General features: G+C 46.3%; 1 protein-coding gene across 1 annotated transcript in view; it reads right to left on the reverse strand.

Moving 5' to 3' along the window:
- Window positions 1–3,410: 3,410 nt before the first annotated feature.
- LOC308695367 (stonustoxin subunit alpha-like) overlaps window positions 3,411–27,531 on the reverse strand; it is a 136,865-nt gene continuing 112,744 nt past the window's right edge. Inside the window, exons 5-7 of the mRNA XM_081373489.1 lie at window positions 13,088–14,812; window positions 4,340–4,375; window positions 3,411–4,124 (exon numbers count right to left, since the gene is read on the reverse strand). Coding sequence (XP_081229615.1) covers window positions 3,574–4,124; window positions 4,340–4,375; window positions 13,088–14,812 — 2,312 coding nt within the window. The 3' untranslated portion in view covers window positions 3,411–3,573. The remainder of the gene's footprint in view (window positions 4,125–4,339; window positions 4,376–13,087; window positions 14,813–27,531) is intronic.

Below are 27,531 nucleotides of genomic sequence, written 5' to 3' on the forward strand. Positions count from 1 at the left end.
GACAACGGCAAATGTTCTAAACAACTCAAGCAACTCTGGGCTCGTGTTGACGACCAGGAAAATAGAAGTCGCAGGAAGAATATTCGGCTTATTGGTGTGAAAGAAGGCATGGGAAGAGGTGGCAATATGAGTGATTTTGTGAAGAAGATACTCGCTGATGGCCTGGGGCTGCGTGGAGACGAGTTTGAAATTGAAAGATGCCACCGTAGTTTGAGACCTCGCCCGGACCCTGGGCAGCCCCCTCGGTTTATTCTTGTGAGATTTCTTCGTTACTCTGCACGACAGAAAGTTTTGGCTGCCGCAAAAAAGAAGAAAGGCATAAAGGAAGACACACACCGTCACACACACACACACTGATGTCTACATGAGGAAGACACACACCGTCACACACACTGATGTCTATATGAGGAAGATACACACCGTCACACACACTGATGTCTATATGAGGAAGACACACACCGTCACACACACTGATGACTATATGAGGAAGACACACACCGTCACACACACTGATGTCTATATGAGGAAGACACACACCGTCACACACACTGATGACTATATGAGGAAGACACACACCGTCACACACACACACTGATGTCTATATGAGGAAGACACACACCGTCACACACACACTGATGACTATATGAGGAAGACACACACCGTCACACACACTGATGTCTATATGAGGAAGACACACACCGTCACACACACACACTGATGTCTACATGAGGAAGACACACACCGTCACACACACTGATGTCTATATGAGGAAGACACACACCGTCACACACACACACTGATGTCTACATGAGGAAGACACACACCGTCACACACACTGATGTCTATATGAGGAAGATACACACCGTCACACACACTGATGTCTATATGAGGAAGACACACACCGTCACACACACTGATGACTATATGTGGAAGACACACACCGTCACACACACTGATGACTATATGAGGAAGACACACACCGTCACACACACTGATGTCTATATGAGGAAGACACACACCGTCACACACACACTGATGTCTATATGAGGAAGACACACACCGTCACACACACTGATGACTATATGAGGAAGACACACACCGTCGCACACACTGATGTCTATATGAGGAAGACACACACCGTCACACACACACTGATGACTATATGAGGAAGACACACACCGTCACACACACTGATGTCTATATGAGGAAGATACACACCGTCACACACACTGATGTCTATATGAGGAAGACACACACCGTCACACACACTGATGACTATATGAGGAAGACACACACCGTCACACACACTGATGTCTATATGAGGAAGACAAACACCGTCACACACACACTGATGTCTATATGAGGAAGACACACACCGTCACACACACTGATGACTATATGAGGAAGACACACACCGTCACACACACTGATGTCTATATGAGGAAGACACACACCGTCACACTCACTGATGTCTATATGAGGAAGACACACACCGTCACACACACTGATGTCTACATGAGGAAGACACACACCGTCACACACACTGATGTCTATATGAGGAAGACACACACCGTCACACACACTGATGACTATATGAGGAAGACACACACCGTCACACACACTGATGTCTATATGAGGAAGACACACACCGTCACACACACACTGATGACTATATGAGGAAGACACACACCGTCACACACACTGATGACTATATGAGGAAGACACACACCGTCACACACACTGATGTCTATATGAGGAAGACACACACCGTCACACACACACTGATGTCTATATGAGGAAGACACACACCGTCACACACACTGATGTCTATATGAGGAAGACACACACCGTCACACACACTGATGTCTATATGAGGAAGACACACACCGTCACACACACTGATGACTATATGAGGAAGACACACACCGTCACACACACTGATGACTATATGAGGAAGACACACACCGTCACACACACTGATGACTATATGAGGAAGACACACACCGTCACACACACTGATGTCTATATGAGGAAGACACACACCGTCACACACACTGTTGTCTATATGAGGAAGACACACACCGTCACACACACTGATGTCTATATGAGGAAGACACACACCGTCACACACACTGATGTCTATATGAGGAAGACACACGCCGTCACACACACTGATGTCTATATGAGGAAGACACACGCCGTCACACACACTGATGTCTATATGAGGAAGACACACGCCGTCACACACACTGATGACTATATGAGGAAGACACACACCGTCACACACACACTGATGTCTATATGAGGAAGACACACACCGTCACACACACTGATGACTATATGAGGAAGACACACACCGTCACACACACTGATGACTATATGAGGAAGACACACACCGTCACACACACTGATGTCTATATGAGGAAGACACACACCGTCACACACACTGATGACTATATGAGGAAGACACACACCGTCACACACACTGATGTCTATATGAGGAAGACACACGCCGTCACACACACTGATGTCTATATGAGGAAGACACACACCGTCACACACACTGATGTCTATATGAGGAAGACACACGCCGTCACACACACTGATGTCTATATGAGGAAGACACACGCCGTCACACACACTGATGTCTATATGAGGAAGACACACGCCGTCACACACACTGATGACTATATGAGGAAGACACACACCGTCACACACACACTGATGTCTATATGAGGAAGACACACACCGTCACACACACTGATGACTATATGAGGAAGACACACACCGTCACACACACTGATGACTATATGAGGAAGACACACGCCGTCACACACACTGATGTCTATATGAGGAAGACACACGCCGTCACACACACTGATGTCTATATGAGGAAGACACACGCCGTCACACACACTGATGACTATATGAGGAAGACACACACCGTCACACACACACTGATGTCTATATGAGGAAGACACACACCGTCACACACACACTGATGACTATATGAGGAAGACACTATATGAGGAAGACACACACCGTCACACACACACTGATGTCTATATGAGGAAGACACACACCGTCACACACACACTGATGACTATATGAGGAAGACACACACCGTCACACACACTGATGACTATATGAGGAAGACACACACCGTCACACACACTGATGTCTATATGAGGAAGACACACGCCGTCACACACACTGATGTCTATATGAGGAAGACACACACCGTCACACACACTGATGACTATATGAGGAAGACACACACCGTCACACACACTGATGTCTATATGAGGAAGACACACGCCGTCACACACACTGATGTCTATATGAGGAAGACACACGCCGTCACACACACTGATGACTATATGAGGAAGACACACACCGTCACACACACTGATGAATATATGAGGGTTTATTACACAGTTATTCTGACATGATATTTCAGGTACAGAAGTTCAGCTGTTATTAATGTAATGAAGAGACAATAAGAGACTCTAGAGCATCATCTCACTGTCACTGATTTATCATGAAGCTCAAAGCATTATGGGTAGAATCTCTCTACAGGCTTTTCTCATTCATCAACAGTTTCACTGATGATCCATACTGAACCCCAAACCCCGGATAGAGCGGCTGAGTGAATGTGGTGTTCTCTGTGTGGAGGAGGCTCATTGTGTCTCCGTCGATGTTGTAGAAGGACAGAGTTCCTGCACTGGGATCCACATACACTCCCACTTTACGAATGCTGCTGGACTCTACAGGGAGTTTAGTCTCTATGTTATTGTGCCAGAATGAGTAACCGGAGGGAGTGCAGCACAAGCTCCAGGACTGATCATTCCATCCAAACACACACTCTTCATCCCCGTCCTTCCTGCAGATGCTCTTATATGACACTGATATTAGCACAGCACGTGGACCACCACTCCACTCAACCTCCCAGTAGGAGCGTCCTCTCAAACTCTTTCTACACAACACCTGATATTCATCAAATCTGTCTGGATGATTAGGATACGGCTGACGCTCTAGGTAAGTGCCAGTAATCACTCTGTTCCCCTCAGACAGACGGAGGTATCTATTCACTGTGTTCAGATCCAGAGTGAGCTGACGGTAATCTGATGGAGATAAAACACATCAAAATCAGGAGTCATGAATCTGATCTTTTAATGTCTCTGAACTCTTCATGTTCAGTATATCAGCAGTGTCTCAGTGCAGTGTAATCATCATTCACATGATCAACTCTAAAACTCTTCTGTCATGTGTTCTTTCAGCTTCTCCAGGAAGAACATGAACACAATCAGTGAGTTTCTCTGCTTGTTTTCTGACTTACATTGAAGGAACTCGCTCCTGGTCTTGGGAACAGGGTCTGTGGAAATCAACAGACATGAAGAGAGTGATTATCATGTGGAGAGAAAGTGATCCTGCATCCACTGCTAACACATGCAGAAATCCTCCAACACAGAAGATATTTAGAGATGTCTCTGCTGTTTACTGAGCCCAGATCCTGACACAACCACTGCTGAGGGTTTGATATTAGTGACATGGCACCATATTTGATTTGGCTTCTGTAGACATGAACTGAGCACAGATTTGATCAGAGGAATTATGGTTAATCATATTAATCATATACAGAATAATCATATCGCTTCATAAGACTTGGATTAAACCTCAAACCTCCATTTTATTATTTTTCAAAGAGACATCAATTGATCAATACATGTCTAATGCTCAATCATTTCAATCACTCTACTGCTTATTATGAGAATTTCTGTAAATACATGAAAGCCACATTTAGTTCTAATTATTAAAATCATAAACATGCATCATTGATGTTTGGTTTTAAATGCTGATATCACAAAATCATATCTCTTAAATTCTTAAAAACATATTGTTAGCAGATATTCATTCAACTTTTGGCATCAATAGGATCAGCAGTATTTAAATGTGTGATTGTAACAGTAACTATCAAAAGTTTCCTTCATGTTCATAAATGCATTGCTGTCATCAATAGTGTCTACTTAAAGTCACAGAGTATGGGGATTTAATGTCAGATATACTGGTTTTAATTATTGGCTTAAAGCACGTTCAACTCTATCAAGTATTTGCAATAAGACAAGCTGGCAACAGAGAATACGGTGAGTTGTGTTGTCTGTAATATTGCTGTCATGATGCGGTGAACTAATTCATACAGTATATTAAGATTTAATCTGCTAAAATATTGAATCTGTTCTTGTCTTTCTCATTTTATCATTGAACAGCCTGGTTCCACTGTTAATACGTAGGTATTAATACGTATGTTTTTTGTACATGTGGATAGATGCTAAAATGTATAATGTGGACGTATCTGCAACATTTAAACATAGCGTTATTACGCTTTTACAGCTACAGAACGTCACATATTTACAAATCTTCCATAGCATAAAGATATCTGTATAATTTTCCTTTTACCTAAACATGCCCTTTTTATACAGAATTTAAACAGAATAAAACGTAATGAACAGAGATGTGGCGGAATTTGGAAAATTACAATTTTAGAAACAATATAGCATTAAAAAGATGTTTTGAGCTGCTAGGTTAGGCCGCTACACCTAACACATAACCATTTCTTCAAACTACGTAACGTTATGAAGAAAAACATAACAGACAGACAAGTGTAATCACAATCATTTATTTATTGTGAAAATGTCAAAAGTGCCACCAAAAGTCGTTCATATGACGATGTGTCAGTCGCAGTATGGATTCTAAAGATTTGGATTACAGCGAGCGAATACAATTGATGTCTTTTGTGAATTTCTGTTGTGTTTTGGTGTTATACGAGCGTATGGGACGCTCAGAGGGTTCGGGTAAGCACTAGTAGAAATGGTGGTGGGAGTTCTCTTACGAGAGGTTCTCTCGGATTGCGTAAGCTAGCTTACGCTACGGGTTAAGTTGTCTTTTCTCGAGATCTGAAGCCAAAAAATTATCCTTAATTTTGTATTAATTGTCAACGCAGTGCGGCACCCAGCAGACCATAGCAGGCTGCATAAGCGTGCTCATTGGCTGTCCTGCGGCAACTGCTGCATTCTACCAATGAGCCCCGTGTGACGTCACGCCCAGTGGGGGCGCTTCGCGGCCTCCACACCCCTCTAACCGTTAGAATGGGTGTGGCTAGCGTGTATAAAGGAAGGGGTCACAGGCAGGAAATCTGATTTTCATGTCTTCACCGAAGCTCTACGCATCGCTGGACTCTGAGAGAAGCCGCCACCGTTGAATTCAGCGACCAGCAAGCTTAGGACAGCGCCTGGAGAAGCCGGTCATCTTCGTTGCCTTCAGCCTGCCGTGCCTGCTACGCTATCCGGCGTCATATCCTTTATCTGCTGCGACACACATTCTGTCTAAAAGAGAAATTTCCTCCGAGGCGTTGTTTCAAATGCCTCGCACCTCTCTCCCCGCTCTCTCCCTCCCTCTGTTCGAGCCGCGCAACTGCGCCGCTCACAAGGGACGTTAGAAGCGGACGGTCACGGGGCTAGCCTCCTCGCATTCTCGCCCTCTGTTCGAGCCGCGCAAGCTGCGCCGTTCACAAGGGTTGGCAGAAGCGGACCGTCTGAGCTAGATTCCTCGCGCTCCCCCTCTGTTCGAGCCGCGCTATGGCGCCGCTCACAAGGGATGTCAAAAAACTTTACGTTACAAGAAAGCTACCCCGCTGGCGAAAGGAGAAAAGAGTGTTTTAGTCCCGTCGAGGCTGGACCAACCTCCAGTTCTCACATATTTCTCAGTCCCCTCTTTAGCTCAGGTCACTGGTAATACCATTATTGCAGTTAACAAGCCTGTTATATTACATGCACGCCTGCAAACTAACACTGACGCAAAACACGCGCTCTCCCCCTCTGTTCGAGCCACGACGCCACTCACAAGGGATGTCAGAAACGGACGGTCGCGGGCTACCTTCCTTTACTTTACAAGAAAGCTACCCCGCCCCGTTCGCACGCGTCACTCACCGGCGAAAGGCCGGAAAGGAGGAAGAGAGAGTGTTTTAGTCCTGCCAAGCCTGACCAACCTTCAATTCTCACACATTTCTCAGTCCCCTCTAAGTTCAGGTGACTGTAAATACTAATATTGCAGTAAACGTGCCTGTTATAATACACGCACGCCTGCAAACGAACGCTGACACATAACATGACGCTCTCTTATATGCTCGCGCTACCGAAAGCTTATGTGTTCTCCCCCTGTGGCTCAGTGGCAGAAACTTAGTTTTTCGCGCCAGAGACCCGTATTCGAATCCGGGTCTGATGGCAGATAAAAGTTATGCTGTTCACAGGATGGTGCTTGAGTATTTTTGAGCGTCTAAACATATGAGCCGTCAAAGCATTTCGCTCTGTCAGTCCCCTTAAAAAGGCGACTGCAGACGTGTATTTTGCAACCAACAAGCGCGTTATATAACCCGCCTGCCTGCACCCAAACACCGTCTTTACGGCACCCCCAAAAAAAAACAAAAAAAAATGCTCTGTCAGTCCCCGTTGTCATGGCTACTGCAGATGTTTACCTCGCAGCCAACAAGCCGGTAAATCAACCCGCTCGCCTGCACACAACTGCCGTTATCACAGCGACTCAGAAAATTAAAAAAAAAACTGAAAAATCTCAAAAAGGAGTATAATGTCTGGTTGTACGGCTCACGCCGCATGTGTTTCAAGTGTAGTAAATGTGCCCACTTTTCTGTGTTCACCCCTACACACAAGCACTATAAATCCCGTGTCTCTCACAGAGCCCACTCTCATAAAGCGGGCAAAAGCCGCTCGAGTGTTAGAAGTAGGTCACATGTCCACACCCCTGTGCCCACACCTACTCACTGCCCGCTCTGTTACACAGCCTCTTACTACCGGTCATGTTTCAAATGTAAGTCCTGTGCCCGCCCTCGAGCGCTCACACATACTAACAAACATTTCGCCCCCGACGCCGGGGAAAGTAGCACATCTACTTCGGGCAGAAATAGCGACACTTCAGTGCAAAGGGGCTATAGAACCGGTACCCCCTTCTCTGAGCGAGTCAGGCTTTTACAGCCATTATTTCCTCGTTCCCAAGAAGGACAGAGCTTTCAGACCGATTTTGGATCTGAGATGTTTGAACAAAGCTCTTATGAGAAGACCGTTCAAAATGCTCACAACCAGGCAGATCCTTGTGCAGATTCGCCCGAGAGACTGGTTCATCTCCCTCGATCTGAAAGATGCTTACTTCAGATACAGATAATAACCCGTCACAGGCCATTCTTGAGATTCGCCTTTGACGGTCAGGTATATCAGTACACCGTCCTGCTGTTCGGCCTGTCTTTGGCACCCCGTACATTCACGAAGTGCATGGACACGGCTCTCGCTCCCCTGACAGGTCAGGGAATGCGAATTTTAAACTATTTGGACAATTGGCTGATTCTAGCACAGTCAGAGGAATAACTTATCGCTCACAGAACAGTGCTTCTCAGCTACCTGGAAAGCCTGGGTCTCATGGTCAACTGGACCAAGAGCTCATTACTGCCCAGTCAGTCAACCTCTTTTCTGGGTTTGGAACTGGACTCTGTGGCATTGGCGGCCCGACTGTTGACACAGCGCGCGCGCTGTATCTGACACCTGGCTGTGTCTTTCCAGTCGGGCAGCACCACACCTCTCAAAACATTTCAGAGGATGCTGGGTTGTATGGCATCAGCTGCAGCAGTGCTTCAGCTGGGTCTACTGCGTATGCGTATGCGATGCGTATGCGAAATACTGCGTATTTCAGCACTGAAGCCCTGGTTAGCGGCCGACTGGTACCAGCAGGGAGTAACAATGGGAGCCGCCTCGCACCGCAAAGTTATCTCGACGGACACATCCAACTTAGGTTGGGGCGCTCTTTTCGAGGGCAAACCGGTCTTTGGCCTGTGGTCAGACCAGGAGAAATGCCTCCACATAAACTGTTTGGAGATGATAGCGGTCGAGAACGCGCTCATGCGCTTCCTCGCACACATATGGGATCACCATGTGCTAGTCCGCTCGGACAACATGTCAGTGGTGTCCTATGTGAACTGACAGGGCAGTGTCAGATCCAGGAACCTCTGCAATCTGACACAACGCCTTCTCGTGTGGGCTCATCACTCGTTGCGCTCGCTGAGAGCCGCGCACGTGCCGGCTAACCCTAACCCATCTGAACGTCGGCCCAGACAGACTGTCAAGAGACATCATTCCCCCGGGAGAATGGTCTCTGCACCCTCAGACAGTCCAGTTACTCTGGCGCCTATTCGGCAGGGCGGAAGTCGACCTCTTTGAGTCAGGAGACAACGCTCACTGCCCGACGTTTTTCTCAAAGAGCGAGGACGCGCTGGCCCAAACCTGGCCCAACCGCCCGCTGTATGCTTTTCCTCCAATCTCCCTGTTACCACAGGTCATCAAGAGAATCAGGGAAACACACCACTCAGTGCTTCTCGTAGCCCTGCGATGGGAGAACCAAATCTGGTACCCAGAGTTAGTGAGGCTGTCGCACTTAGCCCCATGGCCGATCCCGGTGAGAAAAGATCTCCTCTCTCAAGCCGGTGGCATCCCCATCCAGAGCGCTGGTCTCTGCATGCGTGGATAATCAACGGATACCCGTTGACTTGCCAGAAGGGGTCGTAAACACGATCATGCAGTCTAGAGCTCCTTCCACGAGAAGGCTCTACGCGTCTAAATGGTCTGTGTTCTCTAAATGGTGCACTATTAAGAGCCTGGATCCATGTACATGCGGGGTTCCACGGGTGCTCTCCTTCCTACAAGAGCTGTTGGACAAGGGCAGGTCCCCCTCCACGCTCAAAGTGTATGTTGCGGCTATTGCAGCGTTCGCAGAGACGGCCGTGCAATTGGAAGGAACGAGCTTATCATCCGCTTCCTCAGAGGAGCCAGACAAATGAACCCCCCGCGGTCCCCCTCGGTTCCTATTTGGGATCTGTCCTTGGTCCTGGAGGCCCTGAAGGTTTTCCCCTAGAACCACTAGAATCCGTGGATTTGAAATACCTCTCGTTTAAAACCATTTTTCTGATAGCTCTGTCTTCAGTAAAACATGTGGGGGATCTGCACGCGCTGTCTGTTAGCCCCGCATGTCTCGAGTTCGGACCGAATGACTCCAAAGTCATCCTCAAACCGAGACACGGTTACATCCCCAAAGCGATTGGCACCCCCTTTGGGGCGCAGATCTTCTCCCTGTCGGCTCTGCCAGCATCCGATAGCGAGGGCAGTGAAAACCTCTTATGCCCCGTCAGGGCGCTGAGAGTTTACATCACACGCCTTTAGGCGTTCCGAGCAGCTCTTTGTTTCGTTTGGTGGGCGCACCAAGGGTCTCGCCGCTTCGAAACAAAGCCTGTCCAGGTGGATAGTGGACGCGATTGCAGCAGCTTATGCCTCCAAACACCTGGACTGCCCTATGGGCGATCGTTTCTCTAGATTAGACTCTTATTTCTCGACTAAATGGTTGTGATGAGTCTTTGAAGCGGCATTGAGACGAACATTTGAACCTTCAAACCATTGGTTGCCATTGAAGTCCATTATATGGAGAAAAATCCTGGAATGTTTTCCTCAAAAACCTTAATTTCTTTTCGACTGAAGAAATAAAAGTCATGGATATCTTGGATGACATCGGGGTGAGTAAATTATCAGCAAAACCTTTTTTTTTTAAAGTGAACTAATCCTTTAAGAGTCAACAGTTTTTGTGTTTTAAGTTGATTATTTGTTTTTGTGTGTGTGTTTTGTTTATGATTGTTGTTGTTTATTTATTTTATTTTTATGTCAGCTATATCATCTGGTGCTCTTTGGTCTGTTTTAGTTAAATTGTCTGTTTTATTTTTATTTTTAAATCACAGCTTCATCAGAATGGTACGAAACCTGGTGACTTTTATGGCATTTGTAATGTGAACACACAAAAAAATTGAGGGCATGGTTCGAGCAGGCTAAGTGGTCATAAAAAATGTAGTCACACTTGTGCCTAAAACATCAATAGTGCAAAACAGATCCACCCACGCACACACACACACACACACACACATTTTTCTTACCCCATTGACGGATCATGTTTTGCTTGTTTTAAGCAAAAACTCAATTTTAAGTCTTTCACTCAATTTTAAGATATTAAGTCTTGTTTTCTGGGGAGATAAAAAAAAAATCCCCTGAAAACAAGACTTAATAGCTTATGTCATTTTACCACTTTGTTAAAATAACGTTATGCATCTTTAAGAAATGTTTGATATTTGGACTGGAAACAAGACAAAAATACTAAGTAAGAAAAGCATTTTTTGCAGTGTAATTGTAATAACTGAACTTGTAACAGTTTTATTGCAAAGAACAATATTATGGTGAAATTATAGATCTCGTGTTTGAGTTAAAACCGAATTATTGTTAAGCATAGCAAGAATCATAGGAAAAAGGCTAACAAATAAGAGTTATACCCACCAATTGCCCCTTCATGACATGGATACCGTAATCATACAAAGAAAACATAGTTGCATACCTTTATCTTTCGCTCGTTTCTAAATTGGGCACCTGATGGCTGTCGACCTTTCTTGTCCATCTCTTATTTGGCGCTTGACATCGACAATCAACAGATTTCCCCTGATCCCCCCCATACCAACTGACACTCACGAGTCACGACCAGAAGTCAAGACTAAACCAATTCACCTTGGTGGTGGTGACCAAGTAATGGTTTTGTATGACCTATTTTTATTAGCCATTCAGACCATTCAGAAAAACAAAAATGTGCAGGAAATATAGAGGCCTGTATTTATAATATTATGAATGAAATGTGCGTTATTTGGAAGAAAGTCGAGGTGTGACTGACTTAGATAACTATATGGATCCCCCTCCTTGTCCGTTCCATTTGGGAGAGACCCAGAGGTGAACTGTCATCAGCGCCCGCGCCTCCGCCGCGCCCCCTCCCTTTTCCCCTTCTCAAACAAACAGCTTCTGTGCACGGCATCTTCTTAGTAAGCAAAGGGCGCCTGCAGCTTCAGGGGGCGCAAATTTGCTAATTCCCCACACAGTGAAATGATAGATAATAGAAAACTGTTTCGCGGCGCAGATTTTTTTTTTTTTTTTTTTTTTTGCTCGTGCCGGCGGCGCCGCCCCCCCAAAAATGCCGCCCCGGGCGATTGCCCGGTTCGCCCGTGCCTAAAACCGCTACTGAGCATTCCTGTTTATTTTTGTTACATTTTTATTTTATTGTTATGTGTAACAAAATGTCTCTGTATTCAGGTTTGGCTATAGTTATGATAATGCAAAAACTTGTACACTTCAAATCGACATTAAAAAAAGTATTATTTGAGAATTTCTTTAAAAAAAAATAATAATTCAAATCCACATCTTAAAAGTAAGTAATTTTGTCCAAAAACTACTAAAGAATTCACAAGCCTCTCCATAGAGAGCTATACAGGCATCTTGTGGTAACACCATGAAATGACAACAGATGGCGCTAATCTGCCTTCAAAAATTGATTTAAAAGGCCTAGTCTCTATTAATCTGAAATACTGCATTAATTGAAAAAATATTTAAAATGATTTGAATTTGTTTTTAAATTATTTTCAATGGCAAAAATAGACCATAATTATTGCATAAACATGAATAATTACCATCAAATCCTCTCAAAATACAATTTTACATTTTACAAATTTGACAAAATAAAAAAAAAATTCAGGTGTCTGGTCACTTTTGACCACGAAGAGAATAAGAGTGACTCCCAAATGAGGAGCACCAGAGGGTTTTAAATGTCCTATTGGTTTTCATACAGAGAAATGTACGTGTCACTTGTTCAAGGCTTTGTATTGTTTATTGTGAATGTCATATGATTAAGTACACTAGCCTACATTAGACATCAAATACACACTATACTCTGCGTCTATAAGGACTATTTGTAACAACATGAACAAAGGAAATAATACGTTCATATATACAGTCAAGTGGGAAACACTTTACAACATGTTACACATTTAATTATAGCCACACATGTTAGGAAATATGGTTGTCAATGCAAACATTGACTGAGAATGAAGCGAAATATAAATCTTTTTTAAAAGATAAAGATTAATGCAAAAAAAAAAAAAAGTGCATATAACACTTACCTGAAGACGGTATGGGGCCGATAGTGTCACTGGCTTCACTCACTCCCACTTTACCCACTATCCTGTAGCGGATCGAGTACTGCTTTCCAGACTCCAATCCAGTCAGATTAAAGACTTCATCAGCGGTGTTTATGATAATCCACTGTTCCTCAGCACCAGAATCTGCTTTCACCTGCTGGTACTCCACTCTGAACTGCACAGTTTCTCCAGTTGGGGACTTCTGCAGTTTCAGGGTCACACCGCGCTCCAGGATCTTCATCACTATTAGTGGAGGAGGCTTGGACACGGGCTGGAACTGTGTGTCCGTCAGGTTCCCTGATTCATACAGATAGATAGAGGAGCCAGGATTGGAGGGATCAGAGATGGCAGAAATAATGAATCGATATCTTTTTTCATCTTTATTAGCCTCAAAAAAAATTCTTAAAACAGATAAGTTCTTTCTCATCTTTGAGATGATAGCACGATCGGTGAACCACTTTCTGACAGATGATAATGTGCTAGAATTGTGTTTCATTCCCACATCTAGCCCTTTAAACTCATCAGATTCCAGAAACTTCTTCATGGCTGAAAGGTCTGGGTCTTCATACTTCAGAGATGTGAAGGTCAAGCACACCACAACATCAATATTAGGATCAAGGAGGATGGTGTTGAGACGGTTTGAGTCTACAGTATCGATTTCCTCCAGCCTCATGGTTTGAGAACTCAAGCGCCTAAGTTCAGCCTTTCCATGTTCTAACCACTGGTTAAGCATGCTAGCATTAAAGGGGGAGCTGTAGTGGATCTTCAGGATGTCTTCCAATGAATTTAGCTCCTTCTCTCCTCCTCGTATAGCAGGCAAGACCCTGGCCACTGCTTTCAGGAGCACCATTTTGTAAGTGCTAAGAGAGCCCTGAAATAAATGGAGCCTCTCTTTGATGTCTTTAAAAACATTTACCAGTGTTTTTCTGGAGAGATCGTTGCATGTCCTCTCTACTTCTCCCAGCCCCTCTATTATATCTTCAGTGTTGGAAATCAGACTTGTGCTAATTTCTCTCTCCAACTGAGCTGCTTTTGTATCCAGTAGAGAAAGAGGATAGAGATTGACTTTTATTGGAACTGCACTCTGTGGATTCTTCTCCAGTATAGTGGGGAGCTTCTTGTACACCTCTAGGGCCTCTCTGAAAGTGGTGGGGTTTTGATCAAGGCGGACGTCACCATAAAATGTGCAGGCAATATTCTCAGCCACTTTCTTTTGAGCATCTGTCATATCTACAGCTCCTTGTCCCTCAATGGAAAATTGAGAAATATTCGTGACCATGATATTCAGTTCTCCCTCAATCTCCTGCTTGTCTTCCTCTTCTGTAAATGTCCGATCAAACACCATGATGGCCTGAGCTCCGTATAGAACACCTGTGACCACATGAGTTGCAGTTTTCTGGTCAAAGACCGGAGGGTAGGTGATCTGTCCCAGCTGAGTCATAGTGAGCTGTTCGAATCTAGAGGTTTCACTGTAATACATTGTAACTCTGGACTGTTGGTTTGAGGATTTGGTGTCACGCAGGAACTTGGCAGATCCTCCCACCTCCACCAGCCCTGCCAAGAAGCTGGCCTTCAGGGAAGCACTCACATCCAGGAGACTGGACTTACTGGAGAGAGAGTCGGAGGTACTGAACTTCACATCTGTCCTGGGCTGTGGACGACTGTCCAAATCTTCTCTCAATGATTTCTTATCCCACAGAGTGACAGCTGAAATGAGAAAATACTTTTAGAGTTACTAGTGCAAAATACCCGTGCAAAATCAGTTTTTGTGTGTGTTTTTAGTAATTGTTGGTTTGGTGTGTTTGAGTGCTCATTGTTACAATTACACAGCAAAAGTTCAGTGACATTTTTATTTGTGCATGGTAGAAAGCAAATACTGATACTGACATAATGACATACAATAAATGGGGAAAGTTTAACCCTCTGGGGTCTAAGGTGTTTTTGGGGTCCTTGAGATGTTCTGACATGCCCTGACATTTTTGCTTTTTTCAGTTGCTTATAAACATATTAACCCTTAGAGGTCGGAGATCACGCCGGCGTGATCTGCTCGCTTTTTTCCTTATGAGTTGAATTGAGACCTGAAATACTCTTTTGACTTTGATTTTACAAAACAAGTTTCATACATCAATCGATTCTGTTAAATGTGTATTATTTTTGTGTATACTCACAATAAAAACAAAGTGTTGTGCTTTTTGCCAAATAAAGAAAAATAAACGTGATGCGAGTTCTGCCTTCTCTCTGCCAGTGTAGTCCATTCTGAAACGCGTCCGAAAATGAACTGTAACTCAGCGAATACTTAGTCAAACAGGCATACAGACACACAGGCATGAAGCTTGAATTCTCTTCTTTTAAATGAAGTAATTTATATAAAAAACAAATATTCTCATCTTGTGAAATCTGTATTAAAAGAGAGCGATTCCAGTCGAGCTCATTACAGCTGATTCAAATGTAATGTGACTCCGCCTACGGAGAGCGCGCGCTATTCAAACGCAAATTACTGAGGCAATCCACGCAATCCTGTGAACGCCCCCATATCAGCTCGAGAAACACAAGTTTATTCAGAACATTACTTGTTTACACCATCTCGCAGCGCTGTGAGGAATAATAATAATAATGGAAAAAGTCCCTCAGAAGTGCGGGTATATCGAGGAGCGAGCTAAGGAATACTAGTAAGTGTTTTTTCCTTCTCACGTTCTTCACGTGGGTTTCTGTTTATGATGAATGAACGGCAGAGATGCGCGCTGTTTACCACAACTGGCAAAGACAGTTTAAATTTAAATCGCGTGTGTGAATGAATGATGATGTTTTAGCAAACTGTATTGCTATACTGTATTGCTGTATTGCTATAATGAGTAAAAATCGACTGAAATATGTTGAAATAAAATGTAGGCTATTTGTATAAGCAACGTATTAAACTGCAAATGAACAATATGCCCTAATATTTCATGAAAACAACGTTACAGTCAGGCGAAATATGAAAGACAACATCTTGTTGACTAGATTTGGGTATAGTTTTTACTGTACTGTATACTAATTTTGTCAAAAATAAAGTCATCAACTAAGATGTTAGCTGTTCCAATGTTGATTATATTCAAACTAATGAATACAGATAAAATGTAGGCCTATAATCTTTTTTTTTTTACAAAGAAAGAGTACACTTGAAATATTGTTGAAATTGTAATTATTGTTGTAATTGTAACCTTTTTAATAAAATAGCAAAACATATTTACAAGATAGATGTAAGCAAAATCTTAAATGGTCAATATAAGTCTTCTTCTAAATATATCTTTTGCCCTTGCATTGTGGCTCAGTCAGTTATCACACCTGTGTGAATGGCTCATCATTATACAGAGTCATTATGCAGAGTCATTATGCAGAGTGGGATGGGACATTGTAATTTCAGGTGTAAACCACTCCTCGTTCACGCCCCTTCGCATACATACGATGTTTTACATCAATTTAAATCAATGTATGGTTTTATTTGAATGATAAAGCAAGACTATTTTCACATAATTTTGAAGAAAATACTATAGGCGACGACATCCATTAGTCAAAAGTCTTATTGACACATATTTACTATGTGTTTTGTGGCCTTATTTCAGAAATTTTAGTTTTTAGTTTTTTCAATATCCACGCATAAACATTATTCTCTCAAAAATGAAAACATGTACATACACGTGGCTCACATATTATGGTAGCCCTGTTTGTGCTTTATAGAGTGAATTTACACCTTTGCCATTAATATGTTTATAAGCAACTGAAAAAAAGCACAAATGTCAGGGCATGTCAGAACATCTCAAGGGCCCAGAAAACCGCTCAGACCCCAGAGGGTTAATGGCAAAAAAAAATTACACACTATTTAGCACAAACAGGGCTACCATGAAATGTGAGCAACAAGAATGTACATGTCTGCATTTTTGAGAGAATAATGTTTATGCATGGTTATTGAAAAAAATAAAAAATAAAGTTTCTAAAATAAGGCCATAAAACACATTCCAAATATGTGCCAATATGACTTTTGTCTAAAAGATGTCATCGCCTAGTGTTTTTTCTTCAAAATGAAGTGAAAATCACCCTGCCTTATCATTCACACAACACAATACATTGATTTGAATTTTGCAAAGCACTTTCTGTTTGGAAAGGCCATATGCGGAGTGGGCGTCAACGGTCATGCATATATAGTGGTTCACACCTGAGGAGACAATGGGGCCTGCATACATAATTAGCCATTCATTCAGGTGAGTCACTGAGCCACAAGAATGCAAGAGCAACAGTTGGAAGCATCTGTTTAATTACTGAAGTATTTTCAGTTTTGGAATATTTATCCTCTCCCCAAATTTGTCAATAATAAAACACAATAAAAGTTATTTAAAGAAAAGGCTTATATTTACCTTTTAATAGTTTGTTTAGATCTACCTTGTAAATATATTTTTTGATTAAAAAGGTTACAATTACAACAACAATTCAAGTGTAATCTTTCTTTGTAAAAACTAAAGTATACATTTTATCATACATATTTCAAAGTTAAGGATTTGATTGATTATTTGATAACTTTATTTTTGACAAAACATATTATATTTAACATAAGCAAATATTGGCAAACAAAAGCTTATTTGAGGTGGCAGATATTTTACATATTTAACATAAGCAAATATTGGCAAACAAAAGCTTATTTGAGGTGGCAGATATTTTACATCCCCTCCTTGAACTGCCACCTTACCGTGGTGGAGGGGTTTGAGTACCCGAATGAACCTAGGAGCTATGTTGTCTGGGGCTATATGCCCCTGGTAGGGTCTCCCAAGGCAAACAGGTCCTAGGCGACGGGTCAGACTAAGAGCGGTTCAAAACCCCCTATGATGCCCAAAAAAAGGAGGACCGTGACGTCGCCCGGTATGGCGCAGCCGGGGCCCCACCCTGGAGCCAGGCCCGGGGTTGGGGCTCGTATGCGAGCGCCTGGTGGTCGGGCCTCCCCCCATGGGGTCCGGCCGGGCTCAGCCCGAAGGAGTGACGTGGGGCCACCCTCCCGTGGACCCACCACCTGCAGGAGGGACCGTAAGGGGCCGGTGCTAAGTGGATCGGGCGGCAGTCGAAGGCGGGAGCCTAGACAACCTGATCCCTGGACGTGGAATCTAGCTCTAGGGACATGGAATGTCACCTCTCTGGCGGGGAAGGAGCCTGAGCTTGTGCGTGAGGTTCAGAGATTCCGACTAGAGATAGTTGGGATCACCTCCACGCACGGCTTGGGCTCTGGAACCACACTCCTCGAGAGAGGATGGACTCTTCACCACTCTGGAGTTGCCCATGGTGAGAGGCGGCGGGCTGGTGTGGGTTTGCTTATAGCTCCCCAGCTCAGCCGCCATGTGTTGGAGTTCACCCCGGTGAACGAGAGGGTCGCTTCCCTACGCCTTCGGGTCGGGGATAGGTCTCTCACTGTCGTTTGTGCTTACGGGCCGAACGGCAGTGCAGAGTACCCGGCCTTCTTGGAGTCTCTGGGAGGGGTGCTGGAAAGTGCTCCGACTGGGGACTCCATCGTTTTACTGGGGGACTTCAACGCCCACGTGGGCAGCGACAGTGACACCTGGAGGGGCGTGATTGGGAGGAACGGCCCCCCTGATCTGAACCCGAGTGGTGTTCTGTTATTGGACTTCTGTGCTAGTTACAGCTTGTCCATAACGAACACCATGTTCAAGCATAAGGGTGTCCATCAGTGCACATGGCACCAGGACACCCTAGGCCGGAGGTCGATGATCGACTTTGTGGTCGTTTCATCCGACCTCCGGCCGTATGTCTTGGACACTCGGGCGAAGAGAGGGGCGGAGCTGTCAACTGATCACCACCTGGTGGTGAGTTGGATCCGATGGCGGGGGAGGAAGCTGGACAGACTCGGCAGACCCAAACGTACTGTGAGGGTCTGTTGGGAACGTTTGGCCGAATCTCCTGTCAGAGAGATCTTCAACTCCCACCTCCGGCAGAGCTTCGACCAGATCCCGAGGGAGTCTGGAGATATTGAGTCCGAGTGGACCATGTTCTCCACCTCCATTGTCAACGCGGCCACTCGGAGCTGTGGCCGTAAGGTCTCCGGTGCCTGTCGAGGCGGCAATCCCCGAACCCGGTGGTGGACACCGGAAGTAAGGGATGCCGTCAAGCTGAAGAAGGAGTCCTATCGGGCCTGGCTGGCTTGTGGGACTCCTGAGGCAGCTGATGGGTACCGACGGGCCAAGCGGACTGCAGCCCGGGTGGTTGTGGAGGCAAAAACTCGGGCCTGGGAGGAGTTCGGTGAGGCCATGGAGAAGGACTATCGGTCGGCCTCGAAGAGATTCTGGCAAACCGTCCGGCGCCTCAGGAGGGGGAAGCAGTGCCCTACCAACGCTGTTTACAGTGGAGGTGGGCAGCTGTTGACCTCGACTGGGGATATCACCGGACGGTGGAAGGAATACTTCGAGGATCTCCTCAATCCCGCCGTCACGTCTTCCATTGAGGAAGCAGAGGCTGAGGGCTCGGAGGCGGACTCATCCATCACCCAAGCTGAAGTCACCGAGGTAGTCAAGAAACTCCTCGGTGGCAAGGCACCGGGGGTGGATGAGATCCGCCCTGAGTACCTCAAGTCTCTGGATGTTGTGGGGCTGTCTTGGCTGACACGCCTCTGCAACATCGCGTGGCGGTTGGGGACAGTACCTTTGGACTGGCAGACCGGGGTGGTGGTCCCTCTTTTCAAGAAGGGGGATCGGAGGGTGTGCTCAAACTATAGGGGGATCACACTTCTCAGCCTCCCTGGGAAAGTCTATGCCAGGGTACTGGAGAGGAGAATCCGGCCGATAGTAGAACCTCGGATTCAGGAGGAACAGTGTGGTTTTCGTCCCGGTCGTGGAACACTGGACCAGCTCTATACCCTCTACAGGGTGCTGGAGGGCTCATGGGAGTTTGCCCAACCAATCTACATGTGCTTTGTGGATTTGGAGAAGGCATTCGACTGTGTCCCTCGCGGCGGCCTGTGGAGGGTGCTCCGGGAGTATGGGGTCCGGGGCCCTTTGCTAAGGGCTATCCGGTCCCTGTACGACCGGAGCAGGAGCTTGGTTCGTATTGCCAGCAGTAAGTCAGACTTGTTCCCGGTGCGTGTTGGACTCCGGCAGGGCTGCCCTTTGTCGCCGGTTCTGTTCATAATTTTTATGGACAGAATTTCTAGGCGCAGCCAGGGGCCGGAGGGGGTCGGGTTTGGGGACCACACGATTTCATCTCTGCTCTTTGCGGATGATGTTGTCGTGTTGGCCTCATCAGACCAGGACCTCCAGCATGCACTGGGACGGTTTGCAGCCGAGTGTGAAGCGGCTGGGATGAAAATCAGCACCTCCAAGTCCGAGGCCATGGTTCTCAGTCGGAAAAGGGTGGCTTGCTCGCTTCAGGTTGGTGGAGAGCTCCTGCCTCATGTGGAGGAGTTCAAGTATCTTGGGGTCTTGTTCACGAGTGAGGGAAGGATGGAACGGGAGATTGACAGGCGGATCGGTGCAGCTTCTGCAGTAATGCGGTCCCTGTACCGGTCTGTCGTGGTAAAGAAGGAGCTGAGCCGCAAGGCGAAGCTCTCGATTTACCAGTCAATCTACGTTCCTACTCTCACCTATGGTCATGAGCTGTGGGTCATGACCGAAAGGACAAGATCCCGGATACAAGCGGCCGAAATGAGCTTTCTCCGCAGGGTGGCTGGGCGATCCCTTAGAGATAGGGTGAGAAGCTCGGTCACTCGGGAGGAGCTCAGATTAGAGCCGCTGCTCCTCCACATCGAGAGGGGTCAGTTGAGGTGGCTCGGGCATCTTTTCCGGATGCCTCCTGGACGCCTTCCCGGGAAGGTGTTCCGGGCATGTCCCACCGGGAGGAGACCCCGGGGAAGACCTAGGACACGCTGGAGAGACTATGTCTCCCGGCTGGCCTGGGAACGCCTCGGTGTCCCCCCGGAAGAGCTGGAGGAAGTGTCTAGGGAGAGGGAAGTCTGGGCATCCCTGCTTAGACTGCTGCCCCCGCGACCCGGCCCCGGATAAGCGGTAGAAGATGGATGGATGGATAGATATTTTACATTAAAAATGTATAATCTATCCAAAACTAATCAACGAAATGTTGTCTTTCATATGTCTGTAACATAGGTCTTTCATTTTTATTATAAGAAATATAAATGTTAATTTGCAGTTTAATACGTTGCTTATACAAATACATTTTATTTCAACATATTTTAGTCGATATTTACTGAGTGTAGCAATACAGTTTGCTAAAACCGAAACATTCATACACAAACAGAAACGCCTTACTGTAACGTTGTTTTTATGAAATATTAGGGCATATAAATGTTAATTTTCAGTTTAAAACGTTGCTTATACAAATAGCCTACATTTTATTTCAACATATTTCTGTCGATTTTTAATCAACTCAGTACAGCAATGCAGTTTGGTAAAACATCATCATTCATTCACACAGAGACGCAATTTAAATTTAAACTGTCTTTTTGCGAGCTGTTGTAAACAGCGCGCATCTCTGCCGTTCATTCATCAAAAACAGAAACCCGATTCACGTGAGAAGAAAAAAAAAACTTACAGTATTCCTCAGCTTGCTCCTCGATATACCCGCACTTCTGAGGTACTTTTTTCATTATTGTTATTCCTCACAGCTGTCATGGTGCGCTCAACAACGCCACCTCCTGGTTTCTCTAGATCACTCTCCCCTGAATTCTAGAACTCATCACACTCATCACCTTCCATCCCTGTCTGATCCTCATCATCACTGCCACCTGTTCTCACTCAACTTCCCTTTATCAGGACCCCGCTCCCTTCTGTTCCCTGCAAAGTCTTGTTTCTGCCACGGCGTACAACTCTGAGCATTCTACAGCCTTTCACAAGTATTTCCTGGTTCTAGATCTTAGCCCGTTTCCAAGGACATTTTTATGAACGTTTGCTGCCTGCCCCGACCCTTGCCTGTTATCGACTACGAGTTCTGGACTTCCCCTGGGTGCTTCTGCATTACCGTGTCTGTTTACTGTTTATTTGTGTGTTCCAATAAAGTATCTGCACATGGATCCGAATGTCTCTGCCTCGTCATCACAGAAGACTTCGCCAGCAAAGGATCCAGCAGCCATGCATCAACTAACCACAGAGGTCTCCAATCAAGCTTCAATTCTGGTAACCCATCAACGGCAGCTTGAGAAATTAACCACACTTACCGAGGAACTGGTGAGATCCATGCGGGCTCTCTCAACTCAATCCGCCGCTGCTGCTCAACCCGCTGCACCTCCAGTTCAACCGTCTCCTAGTGTGAGTACATCTTCCAATAATCCTCGCCTATCCCTTCCGGATAAATACGATAGCTCATCGGCAACATGTAAAGGGTTCCTGCTACAATGCACTCTGTATATAAATCAACAACCCAACCTCTTTTCTAACAATGACGACGCCCGTGTGTCTTTCATATGTTCGTTGCTGACTGGAAGGGCCCTGGAATGGGCGACAGCGCTTTGGGCAGGAGGAAATCTTGCTTTCCCCTCTTACGACAACTTCCTCGCCCAATTCAGAGAGGTCTTTGAGCATCCTGCTGGCGGAAAGGAACCGGGCGAGCTGCTATTGTCTTTACGTCAGGGAGGATCCTCCGCGTTGGATTACACTCTCACCTTCCGCACTCTCGCGGCACAGACGGGCTGGAGGGATGATCCGTTGAGATTACTCTACCGCAAGGGGCTCAATTCAGATCTGCAGGGGGAACTTGCTTGCCGGGATGACGGAAAATCTCTCAGTCAACTAATGGATCTTGCTATTCGTTTGGATAACCTCATGCGTGCGCGCCGCACACCGCTCAAACCCCGAGTGGGTGAATATCCATCCGCCAGTTCGGAACCAGAGCCCATGCAGATCGGCTTTACACGCTTAACTTCAGAGGAGCGGGAGAGAAGGAGACGCAACAACCTCTGTCTATACTGTGCTCAACCTGGCCACTTGAGGGCGACATGCCCTGTGAGACCCACTTCAAGAGACTCTGCTGCGGTGAGTTCCTGTGTTCCCTCTTCCAATTCTCTCACTTTAGAGGTTTCTCTCAGGTCTGATAAAGAGATTGTTAATATAAATGCTTTGATTGACTCAGGGGCAGCAGGAAATTTTATTGATCTCGCTTTTGCTAAAGCTCATTTTTCTCTTATTCCATGTGAATCCCGGGTGGCAGTGGCAGCATTAGATGGACGACCCTTGGGAACTGGCAAGATTCAATATATCACTCAGCAGTTAACCCTCAATACTGGCACTCAGCACTCGGAAACCATTCAACTCTTCACCATAAATTCACCACAACACCCTGTGATTCTGGGTTTTCCCTGGCTGGAGAAACACAACCCCTACATTTCCTGGTCCGAGAGAAAGGTAATTCAGTGGTCCCCTCTCTGTTTAACTAACTGTCAGCCCGCTGTCCTTGGTTCTGATTCTGGTTCCAGCCGTTCCGAAGATCCCGATCTCCTGGGTGTACCTACAGTTTATCATGATCTCGCTCAGGCTTTCAGTGAAAGAGAGGCGTCTCAACTTCCACCACACAGACCTGGGGATTGTGCCATTGAACTTCTTCCTGGAGCTGTACCGTCCCGTGGGAGAGTCTATCCGTTATCCCAGCCTGAGACCGACGCTATGAGGTCTTACATTGATGAACAACTCTCAAAGGGCTTCATCACTCCTTCCACTTCTCCTGCTTCTGCTGGGTTCTTCTTTGTGAAGAAAAAAGATGGAGGTCTCCGCCCCTGTATAGACTATCGCAGTCTTTACGAAATCACTGTCAAGTACCGCTATCCTCTGCCACTGGTCCCCGCTGCTCTGGAGATGCTCCGCACCGCCAAATATTTCACCAAGCTAGACCTGCGGAACGCCTACAACTTAATTCGTATTCGAGAGGGTGACGAGTGGAAGACGGCTTTCTCCACGACTACTGGTCACTATGAATACCGGGTGATGCCTTTCGGCCTTTCCAACAGTCCTTCTGTCTTCCAGGCCTTCGTAAACGAGATCTTCCGTGACATGCTGAACCTGAGAGTCATTGTCTACATTGACGACATTTTGATTTATTCTGATACCCTCGAAACACACGTCCAGGATGTGCGAGTTGTACTTCAGCGGCTCATTGACAATCAGTTGTATGCCAAGGTCCAGAAGTGTGAGTTTCACCAGACTCGGATCGCGTTCCTGGGGTATGTTATCAGTGCTGAGGGAATCATCATGGATGACAGTAAAGTGAGAGCAGTAGTGAACGGGCCTCGACCCACCACCGTGAAGGAGTTGCAGCGTTTCCTGGGCTTTGCCAATTTTTATCGAAGGTTCATTCGGAATTTCAGCATCACTGCCGCTCCTCTCACATCCCTCCTACAGGGGGGGGGGCAGCATTTGAAGTGGTCACCGGAGTGCACTTCTGCGTTCGAACGGCTCAAGGAGAAGTTTACTATGGCCCCTATCCTCCATCATCCAGACCCCGAATGTGAGTTCATCGTGGAGGTGGATGCTTCTAATTCAGGAATCGGAGCCATTTTGTCGCAGCGGCATGGTACTCCTGCTAAAATGTTTCCCTGCGCCTTCCATTCTCGTAAGCTCACTCCTGCTGAACGTAACTACGACGTGGGTGACAGGGAGCTTCTGGCCATGAAGGCTGCCTTTGAGGAGTGGAGGCATTGGTTGGAGGGTGCTCGTCAGTCTTTTACGGTTCTCACTGATCATCGCAACCTCGAGTACATCAAATCAGCTAAACGTTTGAATGCCCGACAAGCCAGATGGTCTCTTTTTTTCTTAAGGTTTAACTTCAAGATCACGTATCGCCCAGGATCCAAGAATGGAAAGGCTGACGCTCTGTCTCGCCAATTTGATGGTACCTCTGATCATTTCAAGCCTGAGTTCATTCTGCCATCTACCCTCATCGTCGCTCCTGTCCAGTGGGACATCATGTCTGAGATTGCAGCTGCCCAAAGAGATCTTCCGACTCCTCCTGATTGCCCTCCTGATCGACTCTTTGTACCTTTGAACCTCCGCACTCGTGTTCTTCAGTGGGTACATTGCACACCTAGTGCTGGTCATCCTGGGATTTCAGCTACATTACAACTAGTCACTAACCGTTTCTGGTGGTCCACTCTCCACGCAGATGTAATCAAGTTCGTTCATCAGTGTACCACATGCAATATCGTAAAGGCTTCCCACTTAAGGCCTGCCGGACTTCTTCAACCACTTCCTGTTCCTCAGCGGCCATGGTCCCACATTGCAGTGGATTTTGTCACTGATCTGCCTCGTTCTCAGGGTTTTACCACCATCCTCTCAGTAGTTGATCGATTCTCCAAGACATGCAGGTTTATCCCCTTGGCCGGGCTGCCCACAGCTCTTCAAACCGCTAAGGCCCTCCTCCATCATGTTTTCCGTTTGTATGGTTTACCCGAGGATATCGTCTCAGACAGAGGATCCCAGTTCACCTCCCGGGTTTGGAGAGCTCTCTGCAGTCAACTAAACATTAATGTCAGTCTGACTTCTGGTTATCACCCGCAAGCGAATGGACAGGTGGAGAGGCTGAACCAGGATCTCACTCGCTTCCTCCGAACGTACTGCCACCGGAATCAGCAGGACTGGAGTCGGTTCCTTGTGTGGGCAGAATATGCACAGAACTCTCTTCGCAAGCCATCGACCGGTCTCACGCCCTTCCAGTGCGTGCTGGGATTTCAACCTCCTCTGTTCCCCTGGTCAGGTGAGCCTACGGATCTCCCAGCAGTGGACACATGGTTACGGAGGAGTGAGGAGACCTGGAACACCGCCCATGTTCATCTCCAACGTGCGGTACGTCAGTTCCGGCTGCAGGCTGATCGACGCAGAAGAAGCGGCCCCGTCTTCAGACCGGGCCAGTGGGCATGGTTGTCTACCCGAGATCTGCGTCTCCGTCTCCCTTGCAAGAAGCTGTCTCCCCGTTTCATTGGACCCTTCCGAATCCTGAGACAGATCACCCCTGTCTCATACAGGTTAGCACTCCCTTCCTCATACCGCATCTCACCCACTTTCCATGTTTCCCTTCTCAGACTCGCTGCTACACCCAGAGGAGAGGACGACCGGGAGGAGGTTGCGACGAGGAGTGCTCCCCCCATCGACATCGGAGGCGAGGAGGCTTACCGGGTGCGTGAGATCCTGGATTCCAGGCGCCGTGGCGGGGTTCTTCAGTATCTTATCGACTGGGAGGGGTACGGCCCTGAGGAGCGCTCCTGGGTGAGGTCCCAAGACATTCTGGACCCGGCTCTGCTCACCACCTTCCACCAGGATCACCCTGATCGCCCAGCTCCCAGGCCCCGTGGGAGACCCCGTCGTCCAGGCCCTCGCTTCCGGAGCCGCTCGCAGGGGGGGGGGCTCTGTCATGGTGCGCTCAACGACGCCACCTCCTGGTTTCTCTAGATCACTCTCCCCTGAATTCTAGAACTCATCACACTCATCACCTTCCATCCCTGTCTGATCCTCATCATCACTGCCACCTGTTCTCACTCAACTTCCCTTTATCAGGACCCCGCTCCCTTCTGTTCCCTGCGAAGTCTTGTTTCTGCCACGGCGTACAACTCTGAGCATTCTACAGCCTTTCACAAGTATTTCCTGGTTCTAGATCTTAGCCCGTTTCCAAGGACATTTTTATGAACGTTTGCTGCCTGCCCCGACCCTTGCCTGTTATCGACTACGAGTTCTGGACTTCCCCTGGGTGCTTCTGCATTACCGTGTCTGTTTACTGTTTATTTGTGTGTTCCAATAAAGTATCTGCACATGGATCCGAATGTCTCTGCCTCGTCATCACAACAGCGCTGCGAGACGGTGTAAACAAGTAATGATCTGAATAAACTGATATGTGGGCGTTCACAGGATTGTGTGGATTGCCTCATTAATTTGCGTTTGAATAGCGCGCGCTCTCCGTAGGCGGAGTCACATTACTTTTGAATTAGTTGTAATGAGGTCGACTGGAATCGCTCTCTTTTATTACAGATTTCACAAGATGAGAATATTTGTTTTTTATATAAATTACCTCATTTAAAAGAAGATAATTCAAGCTTCATGCCTGTGTGTCTGTGTGTCTGTTTGAATGAGTATTCGCTGAGTTACAGTTCATTTTCCGACGCATTTCAGAATGGACTACACTGACAGAGAGAAGGCAGAACTCGCATCACGTTTATTTTTCTTTATTTGGCAAAAAGCACAACACTTTGTTTTTATTGTGAGTATACACAAAAATAATACACATTTAACAGAATCGATTGATGTATGAAACTTGCTTGTAATATCAAAGTCCACAGAGCAAAATTAATTTCTTTTGAACTGAACTGAAAAAAAGCGAGCTGGTATCGCCGGCGATACCGTCGACCCCAGGGGGTTAAGTACACAGCTGTGCTCACTCAGTGTCAGTGTGAGAGGGGCCAGCTGTGC

Source organism: Scardinius erythrophthalmus (assembly GCF_964197995.2).
Source record: "Scardinius erythrophthalmus genome assembly, chromosome: 9".
Classification (NCBI taxonomy): Eukaryota; Metazoa; Chordata; class Actinopteri; order Cypriniformes; family Leuciscidae; genus Scardinius; species Scardinius erythrophthalmus.